General features: G+C 38.4%; 1 protein-coding gene across 18 annotated transcripts in view; it reads right to left on the bottom strand.

The window, feature by feature from the left end:
- Positions 1–22,111, bottom strand: part of cadpsa (Ca2+-dependent activator protein for secretion a) — a 179,218-nt gene that overhangs the window by 54,066 nt on the left and 103,041 nt on the right. For 4 of the 18 annotated variants that reach the window (XM_055010580.1, XM_055010575.1, XM_055010576.1 and 1 more), the window contains 6 exons: positions 20,419–20,487; positions 19,070–19,102; positions 13,488–13,594; positions 9,714–9,870; positions 5,628–5,769; positions 3,139–3,273 (listed from right to left, as the gene is read on the bottom strand). In XM_055010580.1, the coding sequence (XP_054866555.1) occupies positions 3,139–3,273; positions 5,628–5,769; positions 9,714–9,870; positions 13,488–13,594; positions 19,070–19,102; positions 20,419–20,487 (643 nt within the window). Of the gene's footprint in view, positions 1–3,138; positions 3,274–5,627; positions 5,770–9,713; positions 9,871–11,684; positions 11,694–13,469; positions 13,595–19,069; positions 19,103–20,418; positions 20,488–22,111 lie in introns of all 18 variants that reach the window. The other 14 variants (XM_055010577.1, XM_055010584.1, XM_035953926.2 and 11 more) reach the window with 8 other exon arrangements.

The following is a 22,111-nucleotide window of genomic DNA, read 5'->3' as shown; positions in this document are numbered from 1 at the left end:
ACATGGCTTCTTCTGGGATGAACTCATTAATCTTCACTGATGATGGAACACATGATGGCAGCAGCAAAATGAACACAGAAGTCTACAGAAACATTTTTTCTCCCAATTTAAAGACAGATTCAACCAAACTGATTGGGAGATTCTTCATCATGCAACAAGCTAATGACCCAAAACACACTGTAACAAAGGAGTTCATCAGAGGGAAGAAGGGAAAGGTTTTAGACTGGCCAATCAACCTCCAGACTTCAACTCTACAGAGCTGCATTTTACCTGCTAAAGAGGAGACTGAAGGAGTAACGCCCAAAACATACAACAACTGAAAAAGGGCTGTTATGAAAGCCTGGAAAAGCATCACAAAAGAAGAATGCAAAAGTTTGAAGATGTCAGTGGGTCACAGATTTGATGTTGTTATCGTGAGCAAAGGATTTGCAACTAAATATTACGTCTTATTCACTTTAATCTATTTTAAGTCTACCTGTTCCAATACTTTTGCTCACCTAAAAATGTTGTGTTTCATTACAAATAATTCTATCTTCTAAGTTGTGTCTCTGATCCAGATGTAAATACCTGGAAAGAAAGGCTGAAATGTTGATCTCTTGTCTCATATTCATTGTTTGATGTCAAACCCAAATGTTTTCAGTCTACAGCAAAATAAAGGAACTGGCCTCACAGTTCTAATACTTGTGGAGGGGAGTGTAGATTCAGGGCTCCCACTCATTTCAAAATCTAATTTTCAAGGTATTGTCAAATCCAAAAGCCTAATGATCCAAAAATATTTGTACAGTTTAGTCATTTCACAACACTGCTTTTCTAGAATTAGTAAGTGTGAACCATGGTAAGTTAATGCAATCTATGCAAAAGGGTAAAGAGACTGCTAGGACCAGGATTAACAGCAGTACTGCACCTGCTGGTATCTTGTTACCACTGACAATATTATTAACACCATTACAGCACTGAAGTCAATTTGGTCCCAGCAGATTGAACAAGGAAAATTCAGACATGGGCTCCTCCTCACCAGTCTGGGTACTACAGGGTACTACAGCACTAGGTCATTTAGGGAAAGGCTTTGGAATGGGAAGATACAAAAAGATGCAAGTTCATAATGGGGCATTGGTTACTGCAACGGTCACATCTCTGCAAATATTTTCTGTTTGGCGATTGCACCAAGTTGCCAAAGTAGTTGTAACCAGGCAGTAGAAATGGACACCAACTACAAAATAGTAGCGTATATTCGTAGAACATTGGTTGATGTTTGTATTTAGCTCAAAACCTCACCTTCTACTGCCTCACAGAGCTCCTAGTGTTGATGATGGACACAGATCACACTATGTTCTGCGGTATAACTAGAACTAGAGGAAAAGTATTATGAACTGAGTAAATATGAACTACAGACACTGTCCCACATATAGAGGTAGATCTACTTTATACAAGTAGAACATTTTAAATAGTAAAACCACCAGCCTCATAGTAATTTTCCTAAGCAGAGCTGTTTGTTATTAACCCTTAGATGCATCAGTGGGTCAGAAATGACCCGGTGAGGTCGTGTTCTTGCAATATCTTTGTCATGAAAAGTTTTCATTTCCATTTTCCAGCTACTCCTCAAAAAACATGTTTCTGATATCATTCCATTTAAATTTTCATGTTACCTTTTATACTTTTTAAGAAATTGTAATATTTGTGTTACTACCCCAAGCTCTTTATCACTGGTAATGTTTTGCAAGAGGTGATGGAGGGACGGAGAGCAGCAACAGTTAGAGGAAAAGAGTGGAAAAATGTCAACAAAATGGATGTTGATATTCTTCTACTGTTGCTCAGTCTAATATTCTTCTTTTTCAATTATCAAAATGTTTTAAAATCTCTTAGAAAGTTAAAAAAAAAAACCATATAAAACATGAAATCATTCTTGTGTGGACAAAAAAAAAAGAATACAAACAAACAAACAAAAGAAATTATTATTTTTAACGGAAATGGCAGAAATGGCATAAAAACACACTGATTCTTTTACGGGTCATTTTTGACCCACTTTTAGAAGAGTGTAGGGTCCAATCACTGGAACATCTAAGAGTTAATTTAGGATTTTTTTTGCTCTTGCTTTGTCTTCAGAGAGTTGCATCCATTTCATTATGCCTTTGCATCTTTTCTGTCTATGAATAGTAAAAATGTTGGGATTCCATTTCCAAATCACAGTCTCCTGCTTACATCCACACATGCACCATGCTGAGACATTGGCATGAATGTGGCTTTAGGCCTGTATGAAACTCCAGCAACACATCTATGTAGGTTCTCTAATGTTAACTCATGCCCTCCATGGGCCCATTTGGATTCTAGGAAACCCAAAGGAAACAATGCTATCATCTCTGCTGGCATTCTTGCATGTCTTTTAGTCAGTAAATTACTTGCTAACTATACAGTAAAGTTTAAAATACAGCTCTCAGCATTTTTTCACAATGAAAACTTTAGGGCTGGTATTTTTGTCTCCACAAGATCCCAGATGCGGGAACGGGGATGGATGTGCTGCACTGACGATGTCACACTCTGCAGGATCTGGCAGCATATGAGGGAGTTTTTGCACCTTCGATTTCCGTTGTCAGTACAGACAACATTTTGGTTAATTTTTTAAAGTGCTGCAGATGATGTGCTAAGTTATGTTGTGGTATGCACAGTGCTTTTAGTGAGAGCACCCACAAAATATATTAATAGAAAACCCCTGGTGAAATCAGAGGCTGTTACACACAGTTGAAACAAAAAATAAACCCTTTTATCACATTTTTTCTAGGTATTTTAATGCCTCTTCTTTTAGTCACTTGGTAGAAAGTGCTACATCAAGTTTACTTGTGGTTTTACTTTTAATCAGCTGCTGAATTTATGAAACTGTTTTATTAAAAACAGTTGCAGCAGTTTCTCTCCCTTTATCATACATGTAAAAATATTTATGAAGTACATTATAGATTCACAAATAATTTGAATAATTTCAATCCACAAATCCTGTTAATTTACATGAATAGTGATAAATATGCATCCATGTCAACCTCACTGTCCAACTGTCCAATTTAATACAACATTTTTAGATCATTTTGTTGCCACGTTCATGCCAATGACATCTGTGCATGTCTCAGACTGTACAAGGCAGATACACACTCAGAGTCATAATTAGCTGTCATCCAGTTGGGTGGAGAAAAGCTGGGCAATTGTGGAATATTAACAGTTGGAACTGTTAAATTTGATACTTTGGGCATTTGGAGGTTGACATTGGGCAGAGAACTTGTTGTACTCCTGTGGAGAGAATCAGAATAACAGAAAACAGACACAGATCCTCGGTCAAAAGTAAATGAGTTGTAAAACAACAAGCTCAGGATAAACTGAAGTCACACTTTAGGTAAAGTTACATCCTATGTTTTGTTATTTACCAGGCGCATTCCCACACCCACAACTTTCTCTAAGCTCACCGTGGTTTGGAACCAAACCACAAGAGAGTCCCAGTTGCATATTGTGTGCGTTGTAGTGTAATCTGTAGTAGTACACTGGATAGACCTTTAAATGAACCCTGTTGTCTCATGAGGCGACACAGAGCATTAGTGGAGGGTTTGGCAAAGTATGTGCAGGTACCACAGAGCTGTGTCTGGGATTGGCAGCATTTTATTAAATCCTAGAATCCAGTACAGGATAGTATTCTCTCCCAACCTTCATTCAATCTATTTGGCTTTAAATTAATATAGAATAAATAAAATTCTAATAGCCAACCGAAAGTTTATTACAACTAGATATTCTGCGAAAGGGGTGACTGATTAGTGTACGATGCATTCATTACTGTTAACACATTACAATACATTACACAAAAATATATGGAGTGACCGAGGAACAATGAAGAATAGCAGTTCCTGAAGAACTTTGAACAGAAAGATACAGTAGAAACAGATGAGAACAGACTGGGTGATATTGTACTAAGGATCAAGGTCATGATTTCTTTTAAACAAGAAAAGCACTCAGAGAGCGCAGTTCTCCTCCAAGGCTGCTCAGTCATCGTATGGTTTCTGATGGATTAAATCTTTAAAAAATTTGTGGTCCGTAGCGGTGGATTCATAGTAGGATCACAATCATGTGATCATCAGCAGGCAGCTGATGTTATTTAATTGTTTTTATTTAACCTTTATTTAACCAGATAAAAGACCCATTGAGATCGAGACCTTTTTCACAAGGGTGAAAAAGCAGCGACAGATAACAGTAACAACTAACATTAAAATATTAAATACAAGTAATTAGATATATAAAATACAGGACTCATTTTTACAGTAATAATTTAAGAAAATGGGCACCGGTCAAAGGATTTGCGTGGTCAATATCTTAAAATAGAGTGGAAGGCCTCCAATGAAACAAATTTTGACAATTTCAGTTCAGATTGGAGGGTATTCCAAGCAGAGGGGGCAGAGGAACTGAAAGCTTTTTTACCCATTTCAGTTCGAACATGATGAGCAGAGAGATGCAAAATGTCACGTGATCATAGTTCTCTGAAGAAAAGAACTGGAAGCCGACACGACAACGTAGTGTTCACTTGTTGTCATAGTTACAGAGCCGCTGTGCCGCTATCTGGCAATGATAGAGAAATCTTTAGCAAATCCGTGGATCCAGACTATGAACTGCATCACTGCCAAAATCTAATCACTTGGTCCTTGTGTCATTTTCATTACCTTCCCTGAAAATTTCATCCAAATCCATTAATCCGATTTAGAGTAATGTTGCGAACAGACAAACAGAAGGACAAGCACACAGACAAACCAATGCCGATCATCACATAACTCTGCAGCGTTCCTTGGCGGAGTAATAAACAGAGTAACGGCCAGTTTTTGTGCTCTCTCTGGTTTGTTTTGAACAAACCTGTACCTCTGTATTTATGTGTTCTATGCCATGAAGTTTTACTTTTACAGTGTGTTATTGGAATAGGGTCTAGTGTGGAACTGAGAAATAACAGTGGGCTTGGAGAAAATTTATGGGACCTTTTGGGTGCAAAAATAACATCTTTGAATATGGGTAATATGTCTTGGAAACAGTTTAGATAAATACATAAAATAAAAATAAAAAAACATAGCAAAAATGTTATTTCTGAGAAGAGTGTGTCCCAAAGGCTAATGACAGCACAGAGGTGGAGCAGTGCTGTTAAAACGTGCATACTGATTCTGTAGACCTAATCGTGTGGCAAATAATACATTAATCTGGGGCAGAACAAATAAAAAATACAATACAAACACTGAAAATCACACAAACAGACAGAAGGACATCCATTCTGCTAACTGACATTTGCATGCATGAATTGAAACAAATAATAAATGTAGCTCCTAAATTACTGCAAAAGCAGATCATATTTTACCTCATAACATAACTGGGATTAATTCTGGACAAGTGAGTATTGCATTTCAAGATGTGTATGTTTATTTATACAATATATTAAATGATTGTCAATTATCTGCTGAAAATAATGTATTTTTTCAACCACTTTTTAAAATGTTACATTTGTTATATATAACAATATATATAATTCGTATCATTTGATTTATAAAGTTGAAAAGTCAAATCAATGTACATATCTGCAAAGTGAACATGTCTTGAGGGAAAGTAAATATAAACATCCTTACTTAACAGGTTCCCACGTTTCCTTTTCAAAGCCTCTGTGAATAGACTGTGCAATTGAGGACTCCATCAGGTCCACATATCTCACTACCAGGGGAGCATACAGGTCCTGCAGGTGTTTGTGGAACTTCCCATTGCACAGGTTATCTGTGGTAAAGATGTGTAAGCAACAACACATATCAGCAGACAGTGATGAGATACTGTAGTAAACACTGTTGGTTAAAATGTACACAAAATAATTAGATGTGTTTGTAGGTTTCCTAGTGTGAGGTAAGTCCTAGGTAGTGCTAACGAAGAATAGCAGAGGAGGTTGGTGTTTGTGCTTCTTCATTAGCAAGTATGACGCGGCATTTCCACTTTTCAGTCTTTCTAAACAAAAGGTCGGAGTCTCCGAGTGTTTCTGAATCCATCCTGTCACACACATTTCCCCCAGTCTCCGCCGGCTCCCAACTGGTAAAAAGGCAACTCTGACAAAGACCACAGGAGATAAAATGGAGGCCAGTGTGTGGTAATGTGATGCCTCACGGCTCCATGCAGTGTGTCTGCTTTTCCTCTCCCTCTCTCTCTTTGTTTTTCTCTCCCCCTCTGAGCATGTGTGTGTTTGTGTTTGTGTGTGTTGGCATTGAAGTCAAGGTCGATGATACACAGTAGGTGCAATGTTTGTTGTGTTCCCTGATTGCCAGTCTCCCAATTAGCCACTTGAGCGGCTGCTGTCCACTTGGATGTGTTGTGTCCAGGAGTGTGTTCACAGGGCTCGCCATGGCCCAGCTACCACTGCTTTAGACCTCATTAACTCCTCGAATGGCAGCCCGACTTTGGCGCCTGTCTAGTGCTACGGCTATTTACTGCTACATAAGTGCACCGCTGTGGGGCAACAGAGCAGATGACCTTCTGTGGAAGATGTCAATGTGATGGTGCACTTTTAATAAAGTATGCATTTTACACTGTGTGGGCAATGGGGATCTTATGTGAGGGCTGAATGAATGCATGAAGGGTTCCAGCTGAATGAATAATAAATAAATGAATGAATAAATGTGTAGTACATAAATAAATTTACACAGTCTGTGGGGGTCTGCTTTCACTAGTCACTGTATTATTCTCAGCATTCTGCAGTTTACTTTTTCCTGCTACCTAGTGTAACTACATCCATTGCTATGAAATTCAGTTACCGTTTTCACACAACTGACACCAAGTAGCAAATGAGAAGGAAGGCAATTTGATGACACTAACAAGTGAGCATAACAAGCTATTTGCAGTCATCTCTGTTCAACTGAATAAGTGAACCACACTCTGCCTTCTCCTTGACTCCCAACTGACAAACTGAAAAGGGGAAGCATTCCCCAGGGACAATTAGCACCCTGCAGATTGAGTTTGAATTGTGAGCAATGAAGTGTATCCTTTACAGGACCGTGGACAGCTCCACAGTGTTCCTCCAGGCAAGTGCATGCAGCTCATTAATGAGATGGCTGGCCTGCAGCAACCAGCATCAAGACCGAACCATTATCTTCAGTCAGACACTCCTGGCTCTTATCACAGTCACACAGCTCCAGGCCAAAAGCACATCTCATGTTGATAGGAGTGATTTTAGAGACATTTGAGGGATGTTTCAGGGTCAACAGTGGCTATTAGAAATGGTCTTTATTTTTGTGTTGATTATTTTAACAGAGCTAGGTAAAAGAAATGTTAAACATTGTTTATAATAGATCACATATATCTGTTTATTCATTTTTTTTACTTTAATGTTTAAAATATTGCTTAAGGAGTAAGGCTGCACAGTGGCTTGGTGGTTAGCACTTTCACCTTGCAGCTAGAAGATCGCTGGTTCACGTCCCTGCCTTCCCAGGATCTTTCTGCATGGAGTTTGCATGTTCTCCCTGTACATGTGTGGGTTTTCTCCAGGTACTCCACAGGCCAGAAAACATGCTGAGGTTCATTGGTGATTCTAAATTGTCCGAAGGTGTGAATGTCAGTGTCATAGTGTCTCTATGTGTAGCCCTGTGATAGACTGTTACCTGTCCAGATGTCCCCTGCCTTCACTCAGCTGGGATAGACTCCAGCCCCCCATGACCCTGATGCGGATTAAGCAGTTTAAGGAAATGAAAGTATTTAAACACTTCTGTCAAAACTTAATGTTGGAACAACTGTCAAACGACCAAAGAGTACAAACTGAGAAAGTAAAACTTCTAATTTACTGATAAAGTAAGCAAAGCAGCAGGATTGGATGGATTACCATTATAATCCTTTAAAAAGCATGTATACAAATATACTGAAGATAAAAGGTCTCTGCTAGAAATTTCCTCAAAAAGGTAAATGTGAATATTGTATTTTTTGACTTCATGTTTATTGTCCAATTACTTTTCAACCATGAAGCTTTTGGCACTTTGTGTCAAAAAGACTCTACAGTTGGGGTTTTTTGTTTGTTTATTTGTTTTTTCTACAGTTCTTTCTAAACTTACTCGACTTAAAGTTGAGATTACTTTAATGTAGTATCAGATTTTTTATTCTTAGCTGAATCAGCAGATATTGTCATCTGCTGCAGTGACATCATCATGCTGGACCTCACTACAGCTTTGGACACCATCAACCACTCCATCCTCCTCTCCCACCTGGAATCGCTCCTCAACATCACCAGTGCCACTCTCTTCTGGTTCAGGTCATGTCTCTCAAACAGGCAACACATCAACATCAACAACTGCACCTCCTCTGTTGCTCCTCTGCTGCAAGGCGTCCCCCAGGGTTCAGTGCTTGGCCTCCTCCTGTTCTTCCTCTACATCCTCCCTCTGAGTAATATCATACGCAAACATGGTCTCCACTTCCACTGCTATGCCGATGACATACAGATTTACATTTCAACCAAATCCATCACCCCAACAACCTGCTCAACCCTGACCAACTGCCTCAGTGAAATAAAAACATGGCTGCAAAATAACCTTCTTCAACTGAACTATGACAAATCAGACATAATAATCATCGGCCCCAAATCCCTCACAAAAAACACTTACAACTTGCCCCTGACCATCGACAACTCCACTCTGTCCCCATCACCTCACATCCATAATCTGGGATTCATTCTTGACAGCAACCTCACCTTCCAACAACACATCAACCAGATCACCCGGACCACCTTAAAAACATCGCCTGCCTCTGCAACTCACTCTCCCTCCCTGCTGCTGAACCCCTCATCCACGCATTCATCACATCCAGAATTGAATACTGCAACAGTGTTCTTTATGGTTCATCTTCAAAAGTCCTCAATAAACTACAGTATAGCCAGAACTCAGCTGCCTGCCTCCTCACCCACTCCCACTCCCATGAACACATCACCCCTGTCCTCCAAAACCTCCACTGGCTTCCTGTCCCAGAACGCATCCAGTTACAAATCCTCCTTCTGACACATCATAACCAAGCCCCCCCCCATACCTCAGAGACCTGCTCCACCGTCACACTTCCTCCTGCAGCCTCTGTTCCTCTGATGCAAACCTTCTCTCCCCTCCACTCAGAACCAAGCACTGAACCTGGGAGGACAGAGCATTCTCCATATCTGCCTCCACACTCTGGAACTCCCTGCCACAACACATCCATGACTGCACCGACCTGACCACCTTCAAATCACTCCTCAAGACCCACCTGTTCAAAACTGCTTTTAACACATGATATTAATTCATTTTTATGATGTGTTTTATGACTTGTTTTTGATGTTCCTCTATTTTAACGTTTGCTGATTTTATATGTAACTATGTAAAGTGTCTTTGAGTGCTTTGAAAAGCGCTATACAAATGAAATGTATTATTATTATTATTATTATTATTATTATTATTATTATTATTATTATTATTATTATTATTATTATTATTATTATTATTATTATTATTATTATCATCATAGATTCATTTGTCCTCGTGTTTATAGGATGATGTGTACTTTGAGATGATGTCATTCTTCATGTTAAACTGGGGAACAGGACTTTCCAATGGATTTAAACCTTCATCAGACCTAAATCTTCAGTGTGACCACTTCACCAGGCACATTCAGCTACTTAAGTCTCAATGCTGACTTTTGAACATATTTTCTTTTAACAGCTCCTCACTCACAGTCCATCCTCAGGAAGTCGTTGAGCAGCTGGAAGAGGGGGAAACTGTCCCAGCTGTCAGGCGGCTGGACTTCAAGAGCTGCATCCATGTCGGCTGAGTAGAGACACAGGAAGGTTTCAGCATGCTCCACCATCAGGTCTGACCACCATGCAAAGGCCTTCAGATGGAGAAAAGGGAAGACAGAGAGAGAACGGAGACATAATCCAGGGAGTGGAAGAAAATCAAGAAGTGACAGTAAAAGAAAGAAGGTAAATTAGACAGAGAAAGGGAACATACCGTATGAGTGCTCCTCAGTGGAAACATCTTTGAGAACTTATAGTTAACAGTTTGAATCACATTTACCAGAAAAGTTAAACATGTAATGTAAGTGATCTCTTGTAATGCTCTACTTCTCTTATTTTTCACCATATGAGATCGAGTTGTTCCCTCAATGACTTCACTGCCTGATCTCTGGGGAAGGATTCATCACAACTCAAAGCAGAAACAACAGTGCTTGGGCACGGAAAAATCACACGCTTTTCTGTTGGCCCACAGAGGAAGCAGCAGCAGCTCCTTGACAAGCATGGCGGGGAGCTACTTAAACACTCACCCGCAGATCCTTCACTGAGTCAATCAGAAGAAAGGAGCTAGCGAGCTGTACTACACTTATATCTCCCCATCCAGCAGATGCAGTGGAGTGTCTGTTAGGGACTGGGCAACTCTCATGCACATCAAAAACAGTTTTCTCCATGTACCCCCACTCTTGCTGGGCCTCTTAAGAGGGACCCCTGAGGATCCATGGTGTTTGCTCATTCACATTAAGTTTTCAGCACTGTAATGTGAATGTACCCACTGGCTTACATGGTGGTGGTGGTAGGGAGGGGACTCATGCATTTGCCATGGAAGCAGTGGATATTTGGTGCGGATAGTTGGGAATATGGTACTTCCAGCTAGTGCCACTCATGTAATCATCATTCAAGCATTTCAGCCTTGTAAAAATAAGCCAAGATTTAAATAAAATGTAAGTCAATTTAAAACGTGTCAGGATATTTCTTATACCACACCAAATATTTTAAAACAAGTCTGGAACACACTCTTTTTCAACACTCTCCTGTAAAATAGTACTTAGGAAGTTTTATTTCTCATTTTTGACAAACTGGTGGGTAATTTCCGTAAGTTGAATGTAGTAATTGGAATGGAAGTCAAAGCTGGTGAATAAATGAGAGGCACAAATAGGGCTAGTTAATATGAGCAAAAACCAGCATTAGAGCCACATAAGTAAAACTTAATCAAAGCTCATTGCACTGAATTGTTCTAATCATGTTCTGAATGTTTGTCACACTGTGAATTTAGTGCATAATTGATAGCAACATTTAGGTTGGGGTCTAACACTGGTTAGGCTTGTTGTCCAGTGTGCTCACATACATGGACAAAGAGCATAATGAATTTTACTGACATGAAAGGGGAGTCGTCAAGTTATCTTTTATCACACAAAACATGCCTCACATTTTTCCATTGTGCATATTGAAGGATCCATTGGAGAGAATGGCTTTTCTTGAGAACAGCAGATTACTCACTGGACTGGTAGAATAAATGATACATGACTAAACACAGGAAACCGGTTAGCTCATTACGTATGATTTGGGATAAACTCCTAGAACACAAGGTACAGAGTTGCAACAAAAAATTACACATTCAGTATCAAAAGTCATAACTCTGCACTTTGCTTTCTCAGAGCAGAAGTTAATCAGTTTGACAAACATCAGTGCTTGTCTCTGCTCCTCATCACCAAAGGCAAAAATGTTGTTAGCTTCGAAGCTAACAAGCACTTGCCTAGCAGTGACCAGAAGCTGAAAGGAGTTCGGGTCATTATTTAAAAGGGAAACATTAATGATCTTCTACGACAACAGAAGTGTCAGTAAAAGCATGCACAGGACTTATAGTAGGGGTAAGGTAGGGGATGGGGCAGATGGCACTAAGACATTCACATACCTCTTTTCCCTGTTCAAACAATTCCCCGCAAACCAAATAAATCATTGAAATAAAAAGCAGAGAGCGAATAAGTCAATTTGTTTTAGTTCAGTATTGAAGTGACAAAAGTAAAGTGGGAAAATGTCACAGCATTCATGGTAAAAAGGCAGGAAGATTTAATAGATAAAGACGTAAATTTTAAATCACAGCAAACCTTTAAAATATCTATTTCCCTCATTAGTGAATCTCTGTTTCCTTGGCCTTCACAGTTTTTGTTATTCTTCAGTATCTTTGCAGTCAAGACTAATATGACATCACTGGTTTAATGTATTACTTTGACACTCATCTTGAGTTAACTCTGCATATTTTGATCATTTTAAAAACTGTATTGGAGAAATGGAATGCATATTAATACAGAGCCTGCACAAATGGGATTTCTGAAGTCAAGATGTTATACTCTGAACATAAACCAAACACTGTGGCTCACACATATCTTGTAATACAAATGATATATACCAGGAAATACACCAGAAAAAGTTGCTGAAAAAACTAGTCTCTGAAGAAGGCAGAACATCTTTCCAGAATGTGTACAACACCGGTATCCTCCATATCAAGGAGTGGAATTGAGTCTGTCATCAAAAATAAATATGAACAATGCTGACATAATTTTGGATCATTTGACATTTAAGTGATATTGCACACGCGTGTACTCACTTCTGCTGTACGCTGTATGTCTAAAACCAGCTCAAATTAATAATACTTTCTGTAAATGTGCAAGAGTTTTCCTGCTCACTGATTAGCACGTCTAGTGCTCTGACAATATGGCTATTTGTTAAAACTTTCATTTGCATTAATGTGGTTCTCATAGACCTTAAGAAACTGAACTCTAATTTGACAATGTAAGACATTATTACTTTAACATGATCCTTTGATAACCACAGACAGCTGACAGGATTGTGTTGAAGTAAATGGATCTAAGTTACACTGCAATGATGCTCATGATATCAGTAGCTAAAACAGCTGACACAAGAACAAGCCATGCTGCTTATTAGTTTGAACCCTTAGATGCATATGTGGGTCAAAAATGACCCGGTGAGGTTGTTTTCATGCAATATCTTTGTAATGAAAAGTTTTTATCATTTCATTTTCCAGCTATTCCTCAAAAAAACATGTTCTTCATATCATTCCATTTAAATTTTTTAAATTGCCTTTAATACTATTTGTATGACTACCCCAAGCTCTTTATCACTGATAATATCATACAAGAGGTGATTAAGTGCACAAACTTCAAGGGATGGAGAGCAGCAATAGCTGGAGGAAAACAATTCAATTCAATTCAGTTTTATTTATATAGCACCAATCACAGTCAAATTGTCTCAAGATGCTTTACAGAACCTATATGCCTGAACCCCCAGAGCAAGCCAAAAGGCGACAGTGGCAAGGAAAACACCCTTTTAACAGGGAAAATAAAATGTTCAAAATCTGTTTTAAAGTGAAAAATAAACATATTTCAAACATGACATCATAAAAATATAAGGATAAAAATATGATTTAAAAAAATAATATAAATTATTATTCCTAACCAAAATGACTAAAATGGCATAAAAACATATTGACTTTTATGTGGCCATTTTTGGCCCTCTTATTAAAGAGTGTAGGGTCTAATTACTGGAGCATCTAAGGGTTAATTAGCTCAAATGTTCAAGTCTTATTATTGCTGGCATGTCATGAACAGTGATTGCTCCTTCCACTAGACATACTGCCATGAAAGTACTGGTGTCTGAGTGTGAGTGGAGATGAATGCACAGATGTTGGTAAACTGACCTCAGCATGGTGTTCCTCATTTTGCTGAAGTACCTCAATCACGAGTTCGGCCAGACGGATGGTGTCCTCCAGTTTTTTGGCAGGGGTGACTAACCGCCCTACATTCTCTGGAGTACAAAGGTCAACAATTAGAGAAGGCAATCCTTGAGTCTGCTCAGTTTCTTAAACAGAAGCTGATATTCTATGCATGCAACCTAAAATGTATAAAAAAACAACCCATGCTCTGACATATATCATATCATACAGTATTTAAATTGTACAAAAATAACCATCACACATGTTACTCTGCCTATTCACAAACACCAGAGCTAAAAGATTAAGTCACTCACAAATTTTGGATATATGTGTTGCCTCAAAAATGATCCTTTGTCCAGCCTATTCCTCATTCTGAATCACTGGAAATATCTCATAGTTGTAATAAAAGTATAAACATAAAATGTTATCTTGTTAGAATTAGGGCTAGGCATTATTTTTGGACTAAACACTAAATCAAGTTTGCCACAGTGAATTCTGAAAAGTGTCAATCAAGGCCAAATTTTATCTGTCCTTAATATAATGATGCTTCTTTTACTTCATATTTCTGGAAGTAAAGCTCATGTGTAACATTACACACATTATATGTTTAGTCCAGCCCTCTTTACAATGCAGTTCCAGGTTTATCTACATATTGTTAAAGCAGTGTTTATACTGACACTATGAAAGCAGTGTTGGGAGGCTACATGGAGCAGTGACTTGTGGAAGGTAGCCACTGTGACAGTACAGTGATAATGTCATCCAGAGAAAACATGGGCATGATGAGCCATGTATGCAGCATGTACACTGAACACTCATCATGCAGTGACATGGACATGTGAGCCGGAACCTTCTGATCACTCAAAGACGATATGAGTAACGTTGATTATCTGGTGACAACGATGCATGTCAAAGTCTGAGATATATTATACAGTAAGTAGCCAGCTGGTTTCTGACAGTCAGCCTCTTGGATGTGGGAGAAATGGGCAGGTGTTGAAACCTGAGCTACTTTGATGACTGCCAAGTCATTATAGTTAGTCAGCTGGTCCAGAGAGTCTCTGAAAAGGCAGGGCTTGTGGGGTGTTTCCAGTACAGACCATGAACCAAACTAGTGCTGGTCTCTCAGCCGAGTGCTGGAACAACTTAGCAGACCTGAAAGGTCTACTGCTAACATGTTGGTGCCAGACATCACAAGGCACCTCACGGTGTGTGTTTTGCTGGTTTTGTAAAGAATTTCTTTAAAGGAAATTTCCGTTTATACCCTTTGCATGTTCAGGAAAAGGACTAAAGTTACACCATTGCCAGAAGATGGACTTATTTGTTGTCAGTTGTCAGATGCCAGGTGGCATCAAATAAACATGGTTTCAACAGACTTGTGGTTTTTAATGTGAATTAACTTTCCTTTTCTTGAATCTAAACTAAAAACACTATGGCATAAAACATAATGAGTAAACTTCATCCATTATTCTTATATATCAGGTCACCTAGTTGTACTTCACCACTTAACACAGAATAATGAAGTTGGGCACAGACAAACTGGCTGGCCTGCGTTCTAAAAGTAAGTAATTCTATTGTTTTTAGGTTGGAGCATTTTGTTTGGATGACCATTAAACCCATCTTGTACATAAAGATACAAGAAGTTTTACAGAGCAACAAGAAACCTCCACTTAGCCCTAGAGAACATTGCAGTAAGAAATGTCTGAATGGGAAGCTGCACATCTTGTCCTGTCACTGGTAGTAGGGTGATTTTAGAGGGTGAGTTCTGGTGGATGAAGTACAAATACTTATAATCTATTCACTTTTGGATAATAAATCAGTTTGAGATTTGCAATTACAATCGTACAGTTTTGTGTTTCTGTTAGAAGCAATGAAGCATTAAGACAATGTTCTAATTCTAACATCTCAGCTGTGTATACAATCCTCTGACTGACAAACTGACCCCTACACACCCCTTTAACACCAATACACAAGTCTGCATGCTGTCGAGCATAGAATGAAGCCCATTATATAGTTCACTACTCATCCAACAAAGCAGCCATAAAGAATGCAGTATGCTCCTGGCAGGATTGGAAAGTTGACTTAACTCTGGAAATTCCGACATAAAAATGTTGTTTCTATTTTACAAAATTTATTTTGGTCAAAGTTCAGTTTTGTTCAACTTTTATGAGCCCAGTGCTGTGATGTTGAAGGAGCCGCACTTATAGAATAGATCAGGATTTTTTTCTAAAACAATAATTACTCTGCCAAATAATGCGGCGAAGTTATGTGTTGATTGGTGTTGATTTGTCTGTGTGTCGGTTTGTCTGTTAGCAACATTACTCAAAAACAGACAAAAACAGACAAACGGATTTGGATAAAATTTTCAGGAAGGTCAGAAAAGACACAAGGACCAAGTGATTAGATTTTGGCAGTGATGCAGCTTATAGTCTGGATCCACGGATTTGCTAAAGATTTCTGTATCATTGTGAGATAGCGACACAGCATCACTGTAACCATGACAACAAGTGAACACTACTTCAGCTGCCTGCTGATGATCACATGATTGTGATCCTACTATAAATCCACTTATCCATCGGAAATCATACAATGACTGAGCAGCCTAGGCTGAGTGCTGCACTCTGAGTGCTTCTCTTGTTTTGTACATGCGTCCTTTTTTTAAAAAGAAAAATCTGAACTTAAGGTGGAGAAAGTATGTCTAAAACCCATGTCCCACATGCCACACATTTCTACTTGATAGCATAAGTTTTCAGTTACTGTATAAATACACATATAGTTGAAATCTTTCAACCAGTGCAATAATTCAAGAGAGTTCAGTGGTTTGAATGTAGAAATAAAGATACAGCATGTGTTTTAAAATGACCAAAGTGTGTAATGGTACTCTCAGCAGCATTATTCAGTTGGGTAAGCATCTATACTTCTGTATAGGGGCTGACTGTGTGTGTGGATGACACAGCGGGATGATGGGTGACTGCCTGCTGGAATTTAAGTCATGCTATCATGGGTGAAGGCTTCTACAGAATGGAACCTCTTTGCTGCTTCAAGAGGCAGTTTTTGATCTTGTCACATTTTTACTAACTCTGCAATATAAGCCAAACATAAGTCCTGCACCTCTAAGGAAACAGCAGAACAAACAGCTAGGAATAGAGAGAACTCAAACACGGCCGTCTAGTAGTTTAAGACAGTTACAATGACCAAAACAATGTATAAAAAGCAAAAGTTGAATTTGTCTATTAGTTCAAGTTGTCTGTTATTTTTTTCTAAATATTTCACCATGCTAAATGTATATTTCAACACTTTCAAAAGTTTGCTGAAAACTTGCTGAACTCTATACCACTTCTGAGCTGTGCATTTATTTTATTGATCAAATATGTTTCGTTTTTTTTCTGAGTCTCCCCAGTATGTTTGATATACTTGACTCCTCTCTGCTCTGTGTAAACCCAATCTGTAGTTCAGCTGAATATTCACAGAATGTGGCTTCTCAGTTGTATCGAGGAGCCGAGTTGTTGTTTCTTTAAAGGTCTAGTGCGATTTATCTTTACTGAATTTCTGAATCAAACATTAAATGAAGTTATTTTAATGAAATGCACACATTTTTAAAAATATTATAATAATCAGAGGTGGGTAGTAACGAGTTACATTTACTCCGTTACATTTACTTGAGTAACTTTTTGGAAAAAAAAAAAGTAGGTCTTACAGTAGTTTTACTCTGCCATACTTTTTACTTTTACTTGAGTATATTTGTGAAGAAGAAGCGCTAATTTTACTCCGTTACACTGGGCTACACTCCATTCATTACTTTTTTTATTTACCACATTAGAGCTGCTTTATTTTGTCAGAGATTCCTCCAGAGGATCTACCACATGACTGTGTTTCACCAATCAGACGAAGCAACAATAATCACGTGACCGTTTCACCAGACGTCGCCCTGCGGTCATATGACCTCATACAAACTGTGGCAGCATAGCGGCACAAACTCTACACATGTAGCAGACAGGAAATGAAAAAAACGGGGGCATTTTTGAGAAGTTTGATCTTGCGTCGGAGTCATTAGCATACATTAGCATAGCATTAGCATGGATATCTCCGGGTTTTGTCTTCTGTTTACTAACACGGGCGAAGTGAAGCATGACGTCAGGCTGGGATTCTAGTTCTAATGTTATTTTCTATCTACTGTGTTATTTTCTATCTACTGAGCCTGTACCATTTGGAGGGAAGTGAAATACAGCAGATTTTCTCACTGGAAGTAGTTTGCACTGTTCAAACATACAAACGTTACCTTACTACAAGTATTTGTTTCAAAAGCTTTATGTTGTGAAAAACAGATTTGGAAATTTGTTTCTTGTGCCTTAACTTGTCATTTTGTAAAGATGTTATTTATTTTTGTTATTTTATTATTTTATTATTTGGAAATACCACAATTTGCACATTATTTTACATTTTTGTCTGATCACATCATTTCTAAAAAATATATCGGACATTACAATCAAACAGTTACTCAGTACTTGAGTAGTCTTTTCATCAAATACTTTTTTTCTTTTACTTGAGTGACTTTTTGGACGACTGCTTTTTACTTCTACTTGAGTGATATTATTTTCAAGTAACGTTACTCTTACTTCAGTACAATTTTTGGCAACTCTACCCACCTCTGATAATAATATTATAATAAATCATACCACTGTTCAAAAGGTGAATTGTAACTGCCTCTATATGAAGACAATTGAACTGAAAATCGAGTTGAACTGATCCATCTGAAACAACTTCATGCCTCAAGTCAAGAACTCCACACTCCATATATATACACTACTGTTCAAAAGTTTGGGGTAACCCAGACAATTCCATGTTTTCCACGAAAACTCCCACTTTTATCCATGTGCTAACATAACTGCACAAGGGTTTTCTAATCATCAATGAGCCTTTCAACACCATTAGCTAACACAATGTAGCATTAGAACACAGGAGTGATGGTTGCTGGAAATGTTCCTCTGTACCCCTATGGAGATATTCCATTAAAAATCAGCTGTTTCCAGCTACAATTTACCACATTAACAATGTCTACACTGGATTTATCATTCATTTAAAATTATCTTCATTGAAAAAAACTGCTTTCTTTCAAAAATAAGTACATTTCTAAGTGACCCCAAACTTTTAAACAGTAGCATATCCTTTAAAAGTATAGGGCTTTGGATTTAGAGGAATATATTTGCATAAATGGAATATGACATTCAAAATATGTCTTATACAATAATACATACAATATAATATGATACATGTAATATGTGTGTATGGATAGCTGTCTCTCTGTGTTAGCCTGGTAATTGACTGGCAGTCCAGAGTTCCTTTTGTCCTATCTCACCTGAGACAGGCTCTATTATTAACATAGCTGCTGTGTTTCTATGGGTTCTGCTAACTTTGGGTCCACTAATGTTGTCAGAATGTTCCTGAAAACTGTCCTGTGAAGTTTCTGTGACCTTGTTGGTCTATATGACGCGGCCTGTGGTGATGTAGCTTAAGGGTGCTTTCTGGTCACAAATGGGCTAACACCAGAGGTTAGACATACAGTTCAACATCACCTGGATTCTTCTGTGTTTTCTGAGAATTCTCCACTAAACAAGAGTTCAGTATCAAGACAAAAAACAGGTTGCAAGGTTGGAGAGAAAAGGTGGTGAGAGATGGGAGAGTGTCAGGTAGAGGGTGAGAAAGAAGACATTACTACTCAGTGCAGGTACTGTAAGAATGCGAATGACTTCATTCACAGATGAAACACAATCTTAGGCCTTGTCCACACGTAGCAGGGTTTTTGTAAAACCGAATATCTTGTCCCCTCCGTCTAGAAAAAAAACTTACGTACACACCACCTCGTTTTTAGAAAAAAACTCCATCCACATCTAACCGCATAAGTGCGTTTTTCAGCACATTCATAAGCATGCCGGACCTTTAGGTGGCAGTAGTTCCCCAAATCCTAGCAAGGAGGTGGAGAATAACCGTCCTTAACGTCGTCCTTCGCCTGTGTTGTTGAATGTGGAGCAGTATCTGGGCTTGTAAAAACAAGCAAGTAAAAAGCGCCTGTACAAGAAACAGCGTCCAAAACCTTGTGAGAGCATCCATACTGTTACCGAATGTAAACACAGGTCGCATATGTGACGTAAGAACATATTTTGTCGCAGGCGGTGACGTTTCGAAACGCAAAACCCCGGTTACTGATGTCCACATGCAGACGCATAAAACGGAGAATTCGCAAATCTTCACTTTGGTCGGAGTTTTTAAAAAGAATCGTTTTTGATGACGTAAATCTGCGTTTTCGTGTGGATGATAGGCCGAATCGTAGAAAAATATCTTCGTTTTGTGAGATACCCGGCTACGTGTGGACAAGGCCTCAGACTGACTCTTCAGCAGATTTTGAGCCAAACTTTCTTGTTTAGGTATATTTTGTAATATAGGAGATTTTAGAAGAGGGAAGAAAAACAGGTTAGAAAACACAAAGCATCTTGTTTAAACCTACAATCCAGCATAGGAAAATATGAAAAAAAAGATTATCATATATACGGTCTGTATCGGCATTTAATGGTGGTTTCATTGAAAGACAGACACATGCTCACAATGACAAATGTTTCTTTCAAAGGACTGACAGCTGAAGAAGATATCCTTTAAACAACTGCTGGATGTGGATGTCCTGTTTGTACCACAGTCTAAAACATTCAACAGGATTTACATACAAGCAAAGTAAAAATGCATTCAAGTCACAGACAAACAATGGACAGGAGGCTGGGCAGGACAAAAAACAATCTCACTGTAAGGAAGAGAAACTAAAGCAACGTACAACCAAACCAAAGGATGTCAGAGATGACAAAAATCTGAGGTCCGCATTCGGTAGTAAGAGAAAAAATAAAATGTGCATGGGGGGGATGAGAAAGGTACTCACGAATGGTTAAATCCATCACTTGAGATGCCAAGCAGAAGACAGGATGCTCATACATCTCTCTTTTTTTCCCTACAGAGAAAGAGGGAGGATACCAAGGCATGCGAGAGCCCATGGTCAGAGAGGATGAGCACAGGTGACTCAGGTTCGACCGATGCAAGATTCTGTGTTGCTAATTAATGTCTTACACTTTCACAAATTCCATGCCAGAAAAGCAGAATTGTGAATGTGTTTTCAAAACTAAAAATGTATTCTATCAAAGGTGCAGTACGCTAGAGAACATCACTTTAAAATTTCAGAGTGTTATTAGAATATTAAAAGGAGCTATGTGGTATTATTACAGTGGGCAGTTCCATTAAATGACTTTACTGCAGGTTCAAAGTAACACCAGCGGTTTTCAGCTATTCATTTTTTTCAGTTTTCAATTTCAAGTTTTTTCACTTTACGAATGGAAAAATGTCTCTCAGTTTTGTTTTTCATTGTTCATGTCTGTGGTGTTGCTTCAGAATTTGACTTGAACAAAAATTTAAAATGACTGATTATTCTTTTTTATGTCTGTGCTTTTGTGCTTGTGGTTAAACTGTAGCATCTAAAGCCTAAAACCAGCCACAGATTCAGCAGTGCAGTCACCTATGTATGTAGCACATCTGACAATGCAATAACTTATTGGCTCACCAGAGTGGAACTATAGGTCATTGTTATTGCTGTTGCTGTTGTTGTTCACATTTAAAACTGACTAACAGACTACTATGGTCACATCATTACATGCCACGTAGGGCTCAGGCCTTATTGATCTTGAAGTTATTGTTGAGTTTAAAGAAATGTGTGGATTATTTTTGACTCATGCAAACACTCTAATTAAATATATTGTGTTATTTTTCACAGAATACTTTGTGTCAAAGCAACAAATGTTTACATTTTTTTAAATAACATCTGTAGTGGTCTTGGTCAAAATTACACAACTGTTCAAAAGTTTGGGGTCACTTTCCCATGAAAACTCCCACTTTTATTCATGTGTAACATAATTGCACAAGGGTTTTCTAATCATCAATTAGCCTTTCAACACCATTAGCTAACACAATGTAGCATTAGAACACAGGAGTGATGGTTGCTGGAAATGTTCCTCTGTACCCCTATGGAGATAATCCATTAAAAATCAGCTGTTTCCAGCTACAATAGTCATTTACATTAACAATATCTACACTGGATTTATCATTCATTTAATGTTATCTTCATTGAAAAAAATATTTCTATTACTATTCATTTATTTATTTATTGCCTGGGATAGACAACCAACCAAAAGTCTATGACTTGAAGAAATTGCACCATGTTTTGCAATGCCATAGGAGACCCACATCCATATACAGAAGCACCAGCTTCCCCTGGTTCTACACAGCAACTGCGTATAAATCTGCATAACCTGTCCTGGCATCACATGCTGCCCATAGAAAAGTTTCCAGACACTCATCCACTGTGATATTTGAACTTCAGTTACAGATCAGTGGCAGGCGCTTCATGCACTTTTTCTCAAACCTCCCTGATCACTGCCAGCTTGTCTTGTTGAGGGCGGCCTCTCTTGTATCACAAGTCCTGAGGCGAATCACCCACGTCCACAAGTGAAGTGTCTAGAGTGATATACTGGCATTAAAACTGCTGAACAAGATTGTTCAACCTATAATTTAGCTTTATAGATCTA

The sequence above is a fragment of the Amphiprion ocellaris genome, chromosome 5 (genome assembly GCF_022539595.1).
Source record: "Amphiprion ocellaris isolate individual 3 ecotype Okinawa chromosome 5, ASM2253959v1, whole genome shotgun sequence".
Taxonomy (NCBI): Eukaryota; Metazoa; Chordata; class Actinopteri; family Pomacentridae; genus Amphiprion; species Amphiprion ocellaris.
Note: the sequence above shows the minus strand (reverse complement) of the source record. Positions and strands in the feature narration are given on the sequence as shown.